Source organism: Notothenia rossii (genome assembly GCF_949606895.1).
Source record: "Notothenia rossii genome assembly, chromosome: 9".
Lineage (NCBI taxonomy): Eukaryota > Metazoa > Chordata > Actinopteri > Perciformes > Nototheniidae > Notothenia > Notothenia rossii.
The window spans coordinates 24,080,909-24,096,916 of NC_136907.1; the positions used below are offsets into that span (position 1 = coordinate 24,080,909).

Here is a 16,008-nt window from a genome sequence, read left to right on the forward strand (position 1 = left end):
ATTGGAATGTTTTCTCATTGTAAGTGAACCCATACTGGAAAGCACCCACCAAAACCCATCTATTTAGGTGCAGTTGTTTTTATTTACTCTACCTACACATTTGTTGTGCTGAATCTAATACATTTACGAACACACATGGGTTCTCTTTAACTAGATGTCTTTGTTCTGTTGATTTATCAAATACAGACTCGTGCTGATGAAGAGACAGCACCATTTAAAGAGAGTAAACATATATAATGCTGTTTCGCACCTCCACCTTTGCTTTAATCCCACAGAAAGTCCAGACTGTAGAACTTGTGTTATGTCTGAGAATTATTTTTTAACAATACTTTTTAAGAGCTTAAATGCATTATCCACATCAGACAAAGAAAGCAACTGCATTTATTGGACTTTGGCAGTTCACACATTTCTCCTGTTGGTTTACTTAAACATTTATTTGATAATAAAGACTTTTGAAGACTTTTCTTTTTGCCACTGCTTTTAATTGAACTATTCATATCTTAAACTGCAATGTAACTTTTATTCATGTATTTTTTCTTTTAATGTTTATTTGATTATCTTTGCTTTTTAATGACTGCTTTTAAATGTCATTTTCTTAATGTCTTTCATTTTTGTAAAGCACTTTGAATTGCCTTGTGTTGAAAGGTGCTATAAACATGTCTTGCCTTGCCTTGTCTTATAAGAAGGATTCTGAATGATTTCGGTGATTTTTTTAATTATTGAAAATAACTTCAATAACTCCACTGTTATACATAAAGTGCTACCAAACTTCCTTCACATATTAACGGTCTCCTGTTGATAACACTTACTGTGAAGAAACGTGCTTTTGAAAAGATTTGGTGATTTTATTGCAAAAGCACATTTCTCCTAACAAAGTGGTGTAGAACCAGCAGAGAAGTATGTGTGTAGTCATTTTGGTAGCACTTCACCGTATAAGTAAGAGTTATTGAATATTTCCAAAAAAGAGAAATTCAACACAATTATTCAGAAGTGTTCTAGTATAATCAGTATGGGACTATAAATTTGCAAATGGCATTTAGTAGCATATCACCATTTCAACAGTGGAGTTATTGATTATGCTCCACAGGAGCAATTCCATACTTTAATTTAAATACATTTTTCTGTATTTTTATAGCTGGAGATAGAGACCAATTCACATTTTTCATCTCAGAGGATGCTGCGTTTGGATAAAAATGAGGTGGCAGCTTGTTTATCGTGTACTACAGAAACTTGATTTTGTGTTCTCATCCATCAGTATCTTTCTATCTTTATCAAACTGCACGATAGAAGGACTAGCATTGGAATAAACCAGGGCACTGCTCCATTAGGCTGCAGGAATGGAAATGTGAGGACAGCAACTGTCCCTCCCTGGAGTATTTTTAACCTAATGTGCTTCATGAGGTTTAATATTGTTTCTTTACAAATCCTACATACACACGCTGACGCTGATATACAACATTATATTGATGATAATGTAAATGCCTTATAGATAATGTGAATTTAGTTTGCATTGTTTCCAACACATAAGATTCTTCATACCACTTGCGGGAGCGGATTTATTTGTGTGCACAAATGTGTGTGTTTGATGATTGCACAATGTGTGGACTGTCTGAAGTGATTGGACCAGAAATAGGATCTTTATGTCTCCCTCTATTGTCTCCATGTATTTTTGAGACACAGTTTACTTAGGATAAAGTAAAGCAGCAAGAGTTTTATCTTCAATTGATAATAAATTTATGCTTTTTCATACAGGTCAGATAAGGTCCCAGAATTGTGATCAAAATTGCATCTGCCCATTGTTGCACATCCACAAAGCACGTGAAGCACACACACAAAAGTACAAGTTGTCATAGATACTGTTTTTCCAATATACATATATTTCATGATGTTCATCAATATAATAAGACATTGATAGATTTACACTACAATTATTTTATGTACTTTAGTTTTTCATTCAGTCTCCTCTTCTTTACGTTGAGTCAGCCTTGTTTAATGTCTAATCCCATACCAAATGACAGCACAATAAATCTATCAATAAATAAAAGCAAAGGGGGGAAAAAAGATCAAACATAGCACATTGCCCATGATCCTCCAGTCTTGTCCCTCCTGAAAGTCCAGAAGACCAGGGGCAATATGGGCCTTCATTCAAGAAACCCCAGTCCCAAAGATAAATCAAAATCGTTCCTCAAAAATAAACCGATTTAAAAAAAAAGAGATATCTCATAGATACAAACAGCAATCTGATGTAAACTGTAGAATCAATCTAAGCATTCTGGACAATTTAAGGTAAAAATACTTTTTTTCCATTGACTTCCCATTTTCTTTACCTTTACCCATCAGTGTTTACATACAAACAATTCAGTGACATCTGGGTTTATTACTTAATTGATGCGAAAAGAAAAACACAATATTTGGTTAGAAAATAAAACATATATTGAGTAGAATATTATTACATTATAGCAATCCAGTGAACATTCAGAGACTCAAAAGGTTCCCTCCCATTGCTGCATTCAAGCCAGTTAAGGGGGGGGGGGGGGGTAAAGGTTGCTCTGTACGTTTCCACGGGTATAACTCAAGCTTTCGAAGACGGTCTGCAGATCTTTTTTGTGGTGTTGGCCATTTCCAATTGCCTCCCAAATGACCTGAATGCAGCGTTTAAGTTTCAATGAACAATTCTTGAGGTTGACATAAGACAATATTCTCCACAGACTCATGTTCCCATCCCACCAAAACAGATAAACCACAACAAAAAAAGTGCCACGATGTTGAAATAGATACGCACTTCTTTTCGAACAGACAGTAAAGTAGCGGAACAAAAGAGAGCACTCACTTCATTTTGACCACTGTGACCAAATGTGTTGAGCACTCACAACCGTTGGATCCATGGATAACACAGAAGTCCTACCCCAATCAGTAGTGTTATTTCACTTCAGCCCACTGTGTGGTTAACTACTGCATGATGGCTAAAAGGACCACATTTGTAACCCTATGGTGATGTTCTATTGCCGAAAACCCAATTTTACACTTTGCTAATATAGTTTTGTCCTCATATATATTTTGGTAAATTGCTAATACCTTAAACCTGAGGATATAGGACCCCCTACCCCCCAAAACACCCCCATATTACAACACCAAACAATGCAGATTTTTTTTAAACATTTTTCTAGGTTTATTTTTAATAGCTATAGTTAGTTTATGTCTTTTCATTTTAGAACTTGGCAGCACTATGGAGACAAAAGAAGAAGAGTTGTGCTATTATTAGTTATAGGATCATGTTTCGGAATATTTGTTACAGATTAAAGAGGCTCTCCCGGGGCGGACTGTGTTTGAGATTTGAAGCACTCGGCCCTTGTGTTTTGGTTTAACTTGCATATTAGAATGGCACACTCACAAGCCAAACTGACACACCATATACATAGTGTGTAAAAGGTCCTGTAATCTGTGGATAAATCGGGTTTAAGCTAGTTAAAACAGACTTGTATAGTTAGGATAACCTGTTTCTCTCCGCTTGTTTTTGATGGCAATTGGCAGCGTAAGCATGGAAATCTGGTCTTTGGTAATCTTCTGCAGTTTACTTTTGCTCTGTCGGGAGGGGGAGGAGGGGGTTTGCTAAGGTTAGGGTCCTAATAGAATGGCCGGCAGATCTGCGACCTGTCTACTTTTGTACTTTAGTGGTCAAGGAAACAACGTGCACTCACTCTGAGATTTAAGCGGCCTAATCTGTCGGGATAAACTAGGGATATTCCCCACACAGAGCTATTCTAACACACACACACACACACACCACACCACACACCCACGCACACACACACACACAAACACACACAAACACACACACACACACACACACACACACACACACACACACACACACACACACACACACTGTAGGATTCTGAATCAGTAAGTAAGTTGAGCAAAAGGGGGGCAGGTTGGTCTACTCAGCTGGTGAGGAAGGTAAAAAGTCATGTTGAAAAGAGACAAGGCTACTAAGGCTTTACACACACGTTTTGAAATATCGTAGTGTTTTTTTAAAATAGTTTTCCAAAGACTCCTGTCCATCATTTGAGTTTTTTTTACAAGGACATTAGTGGCAGTAGGAGCATGAGCTGAGTTGCTTCCTGTTCAGTATGTATTAATGCACACTTAAAAACCCTCTGTTTCATGAGACAGAAATGTTATAGAATAAGTGATTTCCAATGTTTTTAAGGTCTTAGATTAGATCTTAAAATAGCTTCAAATCAACACACTTGTATGTGTAGGTTCATATCATCTTGTATACATGTGTACAAGGCCTTAGTTTGACTCTTAAAAACCAGGCGCATCATGTTTCCTGCTCAAGTAGCCTACAAGGTAGAACACACATGAGTAGATGCCGGAACATGTAAAACAAAAAAAGTTTTTTAAGACTAGACCAGCGAGGGCACCAGTGAAAGAAAGAATTGCAATAAGAATAGAAGCCTCTCCCTTGTTGCTTGGCAGTGTATAACGCACAGAGCTGAATTACAAAAAACACACCACAGAGGTAAAGAGGAGCTCACTGCTGTTGGCAGCAGATAGCACTAATTGCACACTTCCTCTTTACCTGTCTGTATCACACAAAAATATACTATAATAAAAATAGAATCTATTATATTTAAAAAAAGAAAAAAAAGGCCTTAACTATAGGGAGAAACACTGAGACAGAACCACTGCGCTAGCACAACACTCTTCTTCGGAGTGCTACTTTTATTTATTTTTTGAATAATTGCTTCTCACGTTTCTTGTCGCTAAACCTTAGACAGTAACATTTCTGAGCCTACCCCAAAGTTGCTGACCTAAAACTCAACTGTGAATCTGACATTTTCCTCATTCACCTCTGTCCCTGTTTCTGGATTTGCAAATAAGGCTGAATTGTCTCTTTTTTCTATGTGCTCTTCAAGTGGAGAGGTTTTGCTGCACGAGGATCTCCTTTGGCCAGGCTATTGACCAGCCAGACAGCGCCATCAAAAACAAGGTTGTTTGTGCATTTTAAACAGATTCCTTTTTTTACGCAGTCAGCCAATCCTCCACCGCGCGAGGGTATGTTTGACTGGAACTCTTCTACAGTAACTAATAGAAGTGACTGGAGACGCTTTTCAGTGTCCATGTAAGTAATGGGCCAATCAGAATGAACATTTGCTGTATGGATTTTTTTTCATTTATGCATCGGCCCAATTTGATCTCCTTGCATTTCAAGCCCATATCCACACGAATGACATCTCCACAGTATACTGTAAGTGTAATGTTAAGATGACATCACCCATATTACAAAACATAATCATTTGGACAGATTGAAGGTCTGATCCAAAACGTACCCTTACAGCTATTAACTATAACTATTATTCTCCTATGTTTTGTATGACCGACGTTATAGACACGAGTTCCGTCGCACGTTTTTTTTTTTTAAAGATACTTACACTTACATGTGCTACGGTAAGACCATTTGCACTAGACTGCAATGAAGGAATGTTTTCGAAATAAGACACTACGTAATATTTAAATAAAAAAGAAACATCTACAGACATTGGTCCAATCTATGGCAGTTTAGAAATGATCAGAAGAAATTGACGTGTTCAAGCATGCTGACAGACGAAGATGGAAGGTGTTAGAGGAGTGAAATGGAGAAAGAGAACACAGATTCTGAGAGGATGGAAAGGGCTGAGAAATGATGATGAATACTAGGGATTAGTTTAACAATTCATGCATTACTTGTAGGTTTGATCAATATCAGTGAGCACTTACTTTCTTGGAAAGCCAGCAAAGAAGCTAAGACTATAACATCAAGTTATAGAAATCTGGGGAAATCTCAAGGGCAGTTTTGTCTGTGTTATAGCCCACATTTCTGTAAATTGATGATATTTCCTAACAAATTTTAGATCTCCGACTTATGTTGGACTTTCTAAGTGGACACGAGTAACACGGATGAACTCTAACGTAAAATGATATTTCCATCGTGAAATGGAGACGAACTCCACTGTGCAAAAATACACCAAAAAGAGAGAGTAAGCAAGGGACAGACGGATGATGATAACATGCAAGATACACACTTTGATTAATAGGCAGTAGTTAACGCTGAAGCATACGTAAAATTAATACAAAAATTAAAAAATACAAAATGCACACACACACACACACACACCTACAAAACAGTATATATCAGAATAAAACTCTACAAAGAACTATATATATCAGTTATGTAACAATTATCGCCAACCGTTGTTTCCTTTTCTGTTGTTGCATCGTCACAAGTGTTTGGTTCTCAGTATGGCAGGTTAGAAAAGCCAAGAGGACCCAGAAAGGAGACAGGGCCACACACTCACAGGACAAATATTGACGAGGGTCCAGAGGCGAGGTTGTGGAAGAGGGGGAACCATGGGGCCCTGAAGGTTTAGGGGGGTTATATCGAGGCTATTCGGGAGATATATATAATAAATTATGGTTAATTTTGTGATCAATTTGAGGGTTTCTTTTCTGTTGCAAGGAAAAATTAGACTGGGGTAGGAGCGATTCTTCTTAGGTGCTGAAGTACACTGTAAGAAAAGAAAGAAAGGAAAAGGAGTGTTTGATTCATACTCTGTCAAGTAATGCATAGGTCATCAAACCAACATTTGCTAACAACTTACATTGTCCTGCCTTATATTATTCAACATGTAGGTGTACAATGTGACATTCCGTTTTACAGTTGATTAAAGGGGATTTATGGTTCTCATTTTTTAGGTTCATATATGTATATTGAGTTGCTAATAGAACATGTTTACATGCTTTAATGTCAAAAAACACATTTTAGTTATCAATTTGTCTGTCTGAGTATACAGGTATTCACCCTTTGTCTGAAACGCTCTGTTTTAGAACCGGTCTCTTTAAGAACCCCTGTAAAGCTCTGATTGGCTTGCAAAGAAAATAGGCCACACCCATAGAAACAGCATGAGAGTGGAACAGATATTGAACCCATTTGACTAGTTCAAAGAAAAATGGCACTCCGACTCTTATTCGCCAATGGAAATAGAATGAGCTGCCCACTCTTTTTATTACAGTGTTCTTAATATAGTTCACTATCTGTGTACTTTTTAAAATCTTTGTTTAAAATGTTATGTCTGCACCATGACATCAAGTCAAAGTCCTCGTACGTGTGAACCTACCTGGCAATAAACCTGATTCTGATTCACCTCTCACAGTTCTTTGCAATGGCAACGGTGGACAAAAACTGGCCGCTGCTCTGACCATCCTAATGCCTTGATTCGAATGTCTGTTCTACTCTATTCTATTTCTATAGGATTTTCTTAGCAATGATAGTTCTCTAGCCTTAGTGGCATTACTGAAACAGGTGGGGCGGTATATTCTTATGAGCCTGCACATCTTAATGACTAGGTAGCCAATGAGAAACTGACTGGGTTGTCTTATTTTACAGTTTGGGCCTTGGAAGGCACATGTTTTCGCACAAGCAATGAAAAAACATTTTCATAACATGTGAAGTCCATTAAGATTACAAATCTGTGTTGATTATGGATGGTTTCTTACCAATAATGACGATGAGGACAATCAGGCATATCACACCCAGGATAATCATCATCTGTAGTCAGGGGGTTTCAGAAAAGCTCATCAGAAAAGCAGTCAAAATTGTCATTTCTTTCGTACAGTATTTGTATCTAAGCACAGTCATTTAATCTGTTTCTGTCTTGTTAATAAATCATAATTATTGTTCTTTACTGTTCTGTAAACAGGGAAGCTTAAGGCTGCTTTTATAAGCAGGCACTTGCTATTCAAGTAAGCGTGCCTGCATGTTCTCACCTTGGCATTCTTCCACCAGTATTTATTCTTCAGTTTAGCAGCGCTGGTCTCAAACTGAGAGGCTCCAGCCTGCAGGGCGTCGGCCCTATCGTCCAATTCTGACAGCTTCTGATCACGCTCCAGAACCTTATCCACGTTTACACGCATGATATCCACAACCTGGGGAGAGACACCAGATAACCATGTCGATTATTCAGCTATCGAGGCAGAACGAGTATATTAAGTTTGACATCAAATCATGTTGAAATTTGTATCGAGTGTGAGCAATAAGAGAAGATTAGATTACCAACAGATGACTATTGAAATAAGTTTAAAGCGTAAATGTTGTCACAACATGTCTTTGGGTTTGAGGAGAGGTGTTCACTCACCTCATCCACCTGCGCCTGCGTCTGCTGCAGACGACGGTTGCTGGTGAGGTTGGGGGGCTGATTCGCTCCATCAGCTCCAGGGGCTCCAGCTGGGGCAGACCTAATGATACAACACATTTAAAGAATCAGTGGTTATATTAAGCTTCTGTAACAAGATATGAAAGTAGGTTTCCCATGTGTATTCTAATACAGAAGACAGATCCAAGGTAACAAGAATGATATAAGTTTATTAAAGTTAAAGGTGGGGTAGGTCATTTTGGAGAAACCAGCTCGAGTGCGCTAGAATTTGAAAATACACAGCCAGAAAAAATCTGCCACTTCCTTACAGAGCCCCTCCTCCAACACATACGAACGCACACATGACCAATGAGGGCACGAGATAAGTTTGTGAACAGAGGGAAGGCTGACAGGCAGGTAGGCCATCCAGTTATTTTAGCCGGGCCGACTAAAATGATTGGTCGTGCTTTTTACAGTACTACGGCTTCCACAGATGACATTTTTTAATGGATTTTTTGTCAAAGCATTTAATATATTCATTGCTATCGGGATGTTAAGAGCATTCCATAGAATATAACAAAAAGTGTATCTCGAGCCGGTTTCTCAAACTTACCTACCCCACCTTTAATACATTTTTATATTTAACCATATCTTAAATGTTTGATTTTCTAATTTTTCACAAGAAAGCTCATTTGAATTGTTTCAATGTTTGATTAGGTGTCTTAATGTGCCCTTCCTAATTACAGTTTCAGAGTAAAGTCCTCATATACTGCAATAAAGATTTCACATCCAATAACACCCTATGATCAATAAAGACATGTACCTTGTAATGCTATATCCTTTTGAAAAGTGTCTGATAGGAATCGAATGTAATATGTTGTCTTTGAGGCGGTATGTGGGAAAACAAGCTACTATGTGAATGATGGAAATGTGTTGGGTTATGACGATTCATGTAAACCATGTTTAATACATTGACACATATGAAAGATTTGTATATGAGAATTGTATTTGCCCAATGAGGAGTTAGAAGTATACGTGAGGGATGGTCATACTTATGTATGTGTGAAAGGTAGCAATGTGATGTGTGTCCATTATGTCACTACAATTGGGTTTGTGACTGTATATCAATACATGGGTACCTTGCCCCACTCCTGCTCTATGATATTTGATAACTGTTACTCATACGTATGTTAGCAAGGGGCTACAAATGTTAATGTGTGTGCTTCCAAATATATAATTTGAGCGAACTGTTTGTTGTTTTGAAATGACTGAGTTAGTATATTTGCTCTTGTGGGATGTAGCTGTGGATCGAACATTGCCTGGAGCTAACAGATGACGGCGACATCATGGAAACACAAGGGGTACTCTGCTATTTATGAAAGATATGGAAAATTGCACCCATTTATGTTGGGTTTTGAGATTCAAGTTAGAATCAGATATAATTTGTAGGATGTTAGATTTTCTGAGTTGGAATAACGAAAATATCTGTGTGTAAGTGCGAGAGCCCAGCTAATGACCTACTTTACCAAAGATAATTGACTACCACGCACCACTAATGACCTCAGTGAGAGAAAGGCAGTGAAAGCAAGAGCAGCATTTACACTGAAAAGTGGAAGTTCTGAGAAAAAATGTCTGGTCTTTATGTTGACACGTACTTGTTTGGAGCAGGAAAAACATATCACCACAAATACTCAAAGTATACTTGGTATATCTTTATTTCTTGATTCTCAACCGGTTCCATCGAAGCCCCTGTTGTTGATTGTGTACATCTTACATGATAGAATAACAAACTGTGTTGAGTGATAGCAAAAACCACAGACCATCAAAAAGAATCATGTTTCAGCTAAGTGACAACCTACCTAAATAAACAGTATTGGTATCATTTCCCTATTAGTCAAATTCAGGAAATATGCATACATAAAGAAACCCTAAAATCCAGTGCATCTTGACATTGAACGTTGTCTGATCACTAAAGTGAAAATCTATCCCTGCATATCACTACAGCAGCACAAGAAGCAAGCAGAAAAACAGTGTGATATGTTGTGCCCATATTAATGACGTTATATCATCATGCAATTTGCTCAAACATGATGACACTTCCTATAGCAGCAGATTGATACATTAAAAAACAAATTAAGAATGTTTAAAATACTTAAATATTTAATGAAGTAGTGGAATATCCCAGCAGGCTAAATTCTGCCAGCTTTATTGCTATCTATCTAGCCGGAGTAATCAATACATTAGACAATGAAGCAGTTTCTAAAATTAGAATGTGAGATTGACTAAGTCTGTAGTATCGCCTGGCAAAGTAACCTTGGTTGTAACTCAGTGTGAGAAGGAACTCTGTATAAAGGTCACCTTTACACGCTCACACATCACTAATCCTCTAACAACAACAAATCCCTTTCAATAGGGCCCTGATGGTGCCGGTGGTCCTTGTCGATGCCAACCAGCCCTAATAGAAACCCACAATGTGAAATACACAAGGCTGCTTGCAGTGTACGGGAGAATTTCTATTATGAATTTCAAATGAAGATATACAGTACTTCATGTGTTGGATGAAGAATGGTTGACATTCCCTGCCTATACATTAAACTCTATCGCTTCGATGTAATTACAATGTGGTTTTTTTCACTTGTCTGCAAAGATTATTATCACCTATGAACTAACACCTCAACCAACCAGGACCAGTAATTATTGCACCGACAAAATGTCCCCCCAGGCTCCACTTCCTTTGAACTCTGCCTACTGGGTTTGATGGAGGGCAACCTGGGTGTTTTGTAACTGTTTTAATCCTTGCCACTTCGGTGCTTAATCCTTACTTGAACATGATAAACTGAGGGTGGTCTCTATATGCTCCACCTATGGCATATGTAATGGTGATACCACCACCTCTTTATTGATAGATGTATTGATTACAGTGATATGTTCAGAAGATATTGGTGATCAATAAAGCCTGCTCAACCTATTTCCCTTGATTCAACATCTCAACCATTAGGCCATAGATGTCCATCTTTTGACAAAGAAATCTGCCTACCTGCTGGTCAAATTAGATAATAGACATAGCATAATAACACATCACAATAAAGGTTAAACAAGCGAAACAGTAATAATAGGAATTCACCTTTGAAACATAACAAATATTCATTTTGTCATGAAGATGAAATAATAAATTATCAAGATTTAGGGAAGACAGAGCTTATAAAAAGTAATTTAGTGTCCAAAAATGGCTCCTGCGACACCTGTGCAAGGTTTAAGGACTCACTGATATAATGGTGTATCTGATTTTACACACTTTACATTTACATATTTAGATAAAATATCATAGCATCATTTTTTATTTGATATTTTGTATGTGATACTAGCTACTCTGTTCTTTGACCCTGAGAAATAATGTTTAGAAAATGCATAATTTGCTTGGTTTCAGATATGATAAAGAATATGTTATGTTTGTCAAAGGGTGGCAAGCATAAACAGCTGTCTTTCTATGTTAGGCGGGTTTCTTTGACAAGCCCTAAGGTTTTTATTCCAACTGTGCATTGTCTTAGGTTCTTTTATTATGTAACCTTTTTTCTTTCCTCATCATACGCACACACAAAGGCATAAAGAATGGATTTCTGTTTGTTTGCTCACTGTCATGGGAAAAGCAACCTGTCTGACTTTGAGCACTGGAGAGCGACATTTCAGCACTGGACAGCGCCTCAGCAGCCAGACCAGAAGCTGTCTGGTCCAGCCTCACTGTCCCATTCTGTCTGATGTCTCTGAACCTGACCCACACAACACTCACTTTCCCCCCTGTCTGACTGTATACAGGGACACACAAGGCATACATAACGTCCTGTAACACATCACGACGAGGCCTGTAAATACAGTGCAAGCCTGCAACATAGAGGGCGGGGAGCTTCCTTATATGGGGGGTTGGATTTCAAACACTTGGATGAAAAAATACAACCAACATGTCGGTGACAAATGTAACATACAGCCCACAGAGGGAGCAGACATGTCGCCCCAGCTCAATGGCATGTCGTGTGTCGGCAGCAACGTTTTAACACAAACTGACAGGCGAGGTTGTCACGGCTCTTCTTTCCTACCCCATTTATGTAATTGTATAAAACAAAAGGGGAGAAACAATCGACAGGGAGGTGGACATTTTACAGGTTCCATTTCCACCTGAAGTCTGCCTGAAATATAGTGAGATATATAGCTGTACGCCCTCGCACGACAATCGACGACATACAGTAGGAGGCTAGGCTACCCCCACCCCCCGCTGTGGGTTGCAAATATCACGTAAACTAGGCCTAAGCCTACTTCAGAGCTAATAATATCATCGTCTATAAGCAGGTCTTTGGAGTGTTCGTCGAATAATGTCGACGCTATACATGTTCAACCTGGTGCCCTTGCTGTTTCTTGAATTAGCTTAATCGTCACCTGTGGTCAGAAAGAAAAGGCCTGCAAATGTTGAGTAAGGACAACAGGGTTTTTGTACACGGTGTATTCTTCATGTGGTTTTAATTAGCCTGTGGGTAATCGCACACAGACGGTGTCCTTTCAAACCAAACCAGTCCAAACTGGAAAAGATGCGCGCGTGCTGGCTCCGGTCGGCGAAAAGCAAGAGACAGTTAAATAAAAAAAGGCACGCGACAGACAAGGAGCTAGTTTATCGTGTAAAAGCCGAAAAAATAAGCTTATAATGTGTTTAAAGGCGATACACCCTCCGTATGCTCCAAGGTTAGGCCGACGCTTTAGCCTCTACATTTTACGTTCGGATCCTATTGGATAAATAACAGGTGTAAAATGAAATTAAACAGCAGTATTTAACACAGATATACTGACTAACGTGAGACCTTTTACATAACCCCTGTATTTAATGGAAAATACACACAAGAGACCATTCAGACACCATTAATCCCACGTAGCCTGACAACATCCGTCGTGAGGATGATATTCATTAATAAATTAGAAAAAAAGAGTGCCTTAACGATGTTGTACTCACATTTTCCTGGTTGTATTGGCTGGACAGCTGTGCTGAAATCCGGACTGGAAATGTAAGCGCTCAGTAAGTGGCTGGCTGGCAGATGGATGTGGATTGCCTTCTGCGCTCCGCTCTACCCTCTGGCTCCCTTTGGTTGGTTATTGTGTCGTTTCCCTGCCTATATAGCCTAGGAGGAGCACTGGCTTCTATCTGTACAGACTGAGATGCGTTTCCTCCTCGCTAAAAAAATCTATTTTCCTCTTCCTATTTCTACGGCCGATGAGGCACCTGCAGGCTAATTCCGGAGCCCGGCGCTGTCAGAGTCCGTGCAGTAATGAAGGAGTAATACGGAGCCGCCTGGATTAGGTGGACAAAGATGGCTCAGTGACGTCAATCGCGGCGAGTTTCATGTTGAAATGGGTGACCACCGGAGACATCAAACACACCGTTTTATCGCCCAGAACAGCACTGTTTTTATATATTTAAGTGGCTAAGGGGACTCTCAGCATATTTCCTTTGCATGCATTACATGTCATGGTCTTCTTTGGGTTTAAAACTTCATTAAAGGGGCTTATTTTGACGACAAGTCTGTGTGACAACAAAATGGCGTTCCTCAAAAGGGGGTGTGGCCAGCTTCTCAGAAGGTGTTTGGTTATCATTCATAGTAAATATGGACAGGGATGTAGTGGAGAGTAAAACCACCTGCAAATCATTTACCACCCTTTTGGTCGAGGAACAAGGCTTCACTGTTATTTCAGGTTAATCTGCATTACATCCAGTGTGCTGCTTTTAATTGTAAAACATAATCCTGACATAATTATATGTGGGGGTCATAGGTTCCATTTCTGCTCCTTTAGTAGATCCCCTAGCAAAGCAAAACAAAATCACATAATTACTCATAAACAATATATTCAAGGCAAGAAAAAAACGAGAGGGGTACGTTTTCATTAATTTTGCATTTTGAGAATAAAGTCAAAAGGTTGATAAGGCAAAATGTTGAAATTAAATGTAACCATGGTTTCCTTGAATCTTTTACTCTTTCTTGTATAGTGGAAATTAAAATCACACATTTTTTTCCCCCCTTAATGTCCATAATCAAAAAAATGTTTCACTTGAGTTCGACTTCGGTCTGTACACAGCGTCCTTTGTTAACTAATATAAACTGTAATGTAACATTTTATTAATAACTAAGTAAAATGTTGCTTCACTAGCTGGTCAAACAAAGCATACACATATCAAGTTAACAATCCTGAAGACCTTTTAAGGCTAAATGTACTTTTCTTCAATTATGATCAGTTAAGAAACACACAAATCAAACTCTCCACCTGTAAGTTAACCCTTACAGAGGTTGAGGCTGTAATGTATTTGTTTGTTATTTAGTAAATTCAAAATGAGCCCAGATTGGGTTTTTCAAAGAAGCAGCACTAAACTGGAATTACATGCAATTGTAGCTAGTGCAAGTTGTAAATAACATTACTTAAAATACAAAAATATTCAACACATAGCAAGGGGTTGTCCTGCATGTCACTGGAAGTAGACAGAACATGTATACACACTGGCTCCATATGCATTTCACTTTAACATGGAAATGGAAATGGAGTGTGCAACGTTTTTGTCTATACTTAATATTGTTATGTCAAAACTAAGAAAAAACATTTGAAATCAGACAGGTGATCTTTTTACTGAACATGTCTATGAGTTCCTCTCCTGCTTTTCTTTGGCTATCAACAACAACATCAGCTACCGTTTGTTTTTCACCTTATTTAATCCTCCATTTTTATAAATTATTCAAGCCATACAATTACAGAGCTTCACTGCAACTTTTTTTTAAAATACATAATGCAATCTTTTAACCATAAAAAGTGCCATCTGAACCCTGCCTGTACAAATGATGGATATTTTGTGTGGTTCCAAGGAGGAAGTGGTTTCAGTCTTTTGGTTCATTGGGTGACTCACACTCTTAAGAGCCCACATGGTGGTGCTATAGGACAGCTCTGTTTGAAAGCCTGCAACCAGTGTTGTTTTGAAAAGTGTGCAGTGTTACACACGTTCTGTATTTACAATGTCACATTAGTCAGTTTGTCTTCTCTTTGGGGGTTATCTGCAGAAATCCAACCCTGTTAGAGTATACTGTCGTCTTTAGAAAATATCAGGAGAGAAAGCAGCTGGTAAATGTTTCGAGAAGAAATCTGGAATTATAAAATCCTTTTTATGCAACATATTTCATATTTGTATACCTGGTTTTGAATGTGGGAAACACAATGCTAAGTAAACGTTTTATATATTGTATTTATGGAATCCTTTAACTCATTGTTTTTATTCTGGAACATTTCAATTTAAAACAGAATAAAGCTTTGTAGGTCATATTAATATACGTTTCCTAATAACATATGCTAATCATCCATCTTTTCTGAGCTTTATGGCAGGAAATAAAGAAACAAATGTAATTATTTAAATGATGATTCGGAAATAATTGTTCACGTTGTGGTACAGCATCCGTTGTTATTGCACATCTGTTGGCAGTTAGTCCAACACAACACACCATAACAAAAATGAACAGTTGCTCGACGATGTTTTTTCTTCCATTGCTCAACGTCAATCACTTTAATATACTTTATTTTAAATGCACATATAAAAAAGCAAGTCATACTTGAATTTTAAATGTGCAAATCAATAGTTTTCATTATATATATATATTTGGATTTGAGTAAGTTCACAACTCCCACAATGCAAACAGGAACTGGCAACACTGAGAATAAATTCATTGTCATGTACAACCCGTAACTATGTCTCCCACACTGTGATGAGGGGAGAATTGTAATGTGTGGGCGTTCCAGCTACATCACTTTTATTGTAGAGCTC

At 38.2% G+C, this 16,008-nt stretch overlaps 1 protein-coding gene across 1 annotated transcript; it reads right to left on the bottom strand.

Annotated features, from left to right (window-relative positions):
• Positions 1 to 1,854: 1,854 nt before the first annotated feature.
• On the bottom strand, positions 1,855 to 13,527 carry LOC307018861 (vesicle-associated membrane protein 2-like). The gene is made up of 5 exons (XM_079649340.1): positions 13,168 to 13,527; positions 8,178 to 8,277; positions 7,810 to 7,968; positions 7,540 to 7,591; positions 1,855 to 6,551 (listed from the first exon to the last, which is right to left on the bottom strand). Coding segments are annotated over exons 1-5 (330 nt in total). The 5' UTR covers positions 13,170 to 13,527; the 3' UTR covers positions 1,855 to 6,534.
• Between the last annotated feature and the right edge of the window lie 2,481 nt (positions 13,528 to 16,008).

Bases quoted from the DNA above. Each gene is read 5' to 3' on its own strand.
- LOC307018861 (XM_079649340.1), bottom strand. The intron at 7,969-8,177 runs GTGAGTGAACAC...GTCTCTCCCCAG, and splicing joins CGCAGGCGCAGGTGGATGAG to GTTGTGGATATCATGCGTGT. The intron at 7,592-7,809 runs GTGAGAACATGC...CCCTGACTACAG, and splicing joins ACTGGTGGAAGAATGCCAAG to ATGATGATTATCCTGGGTGT.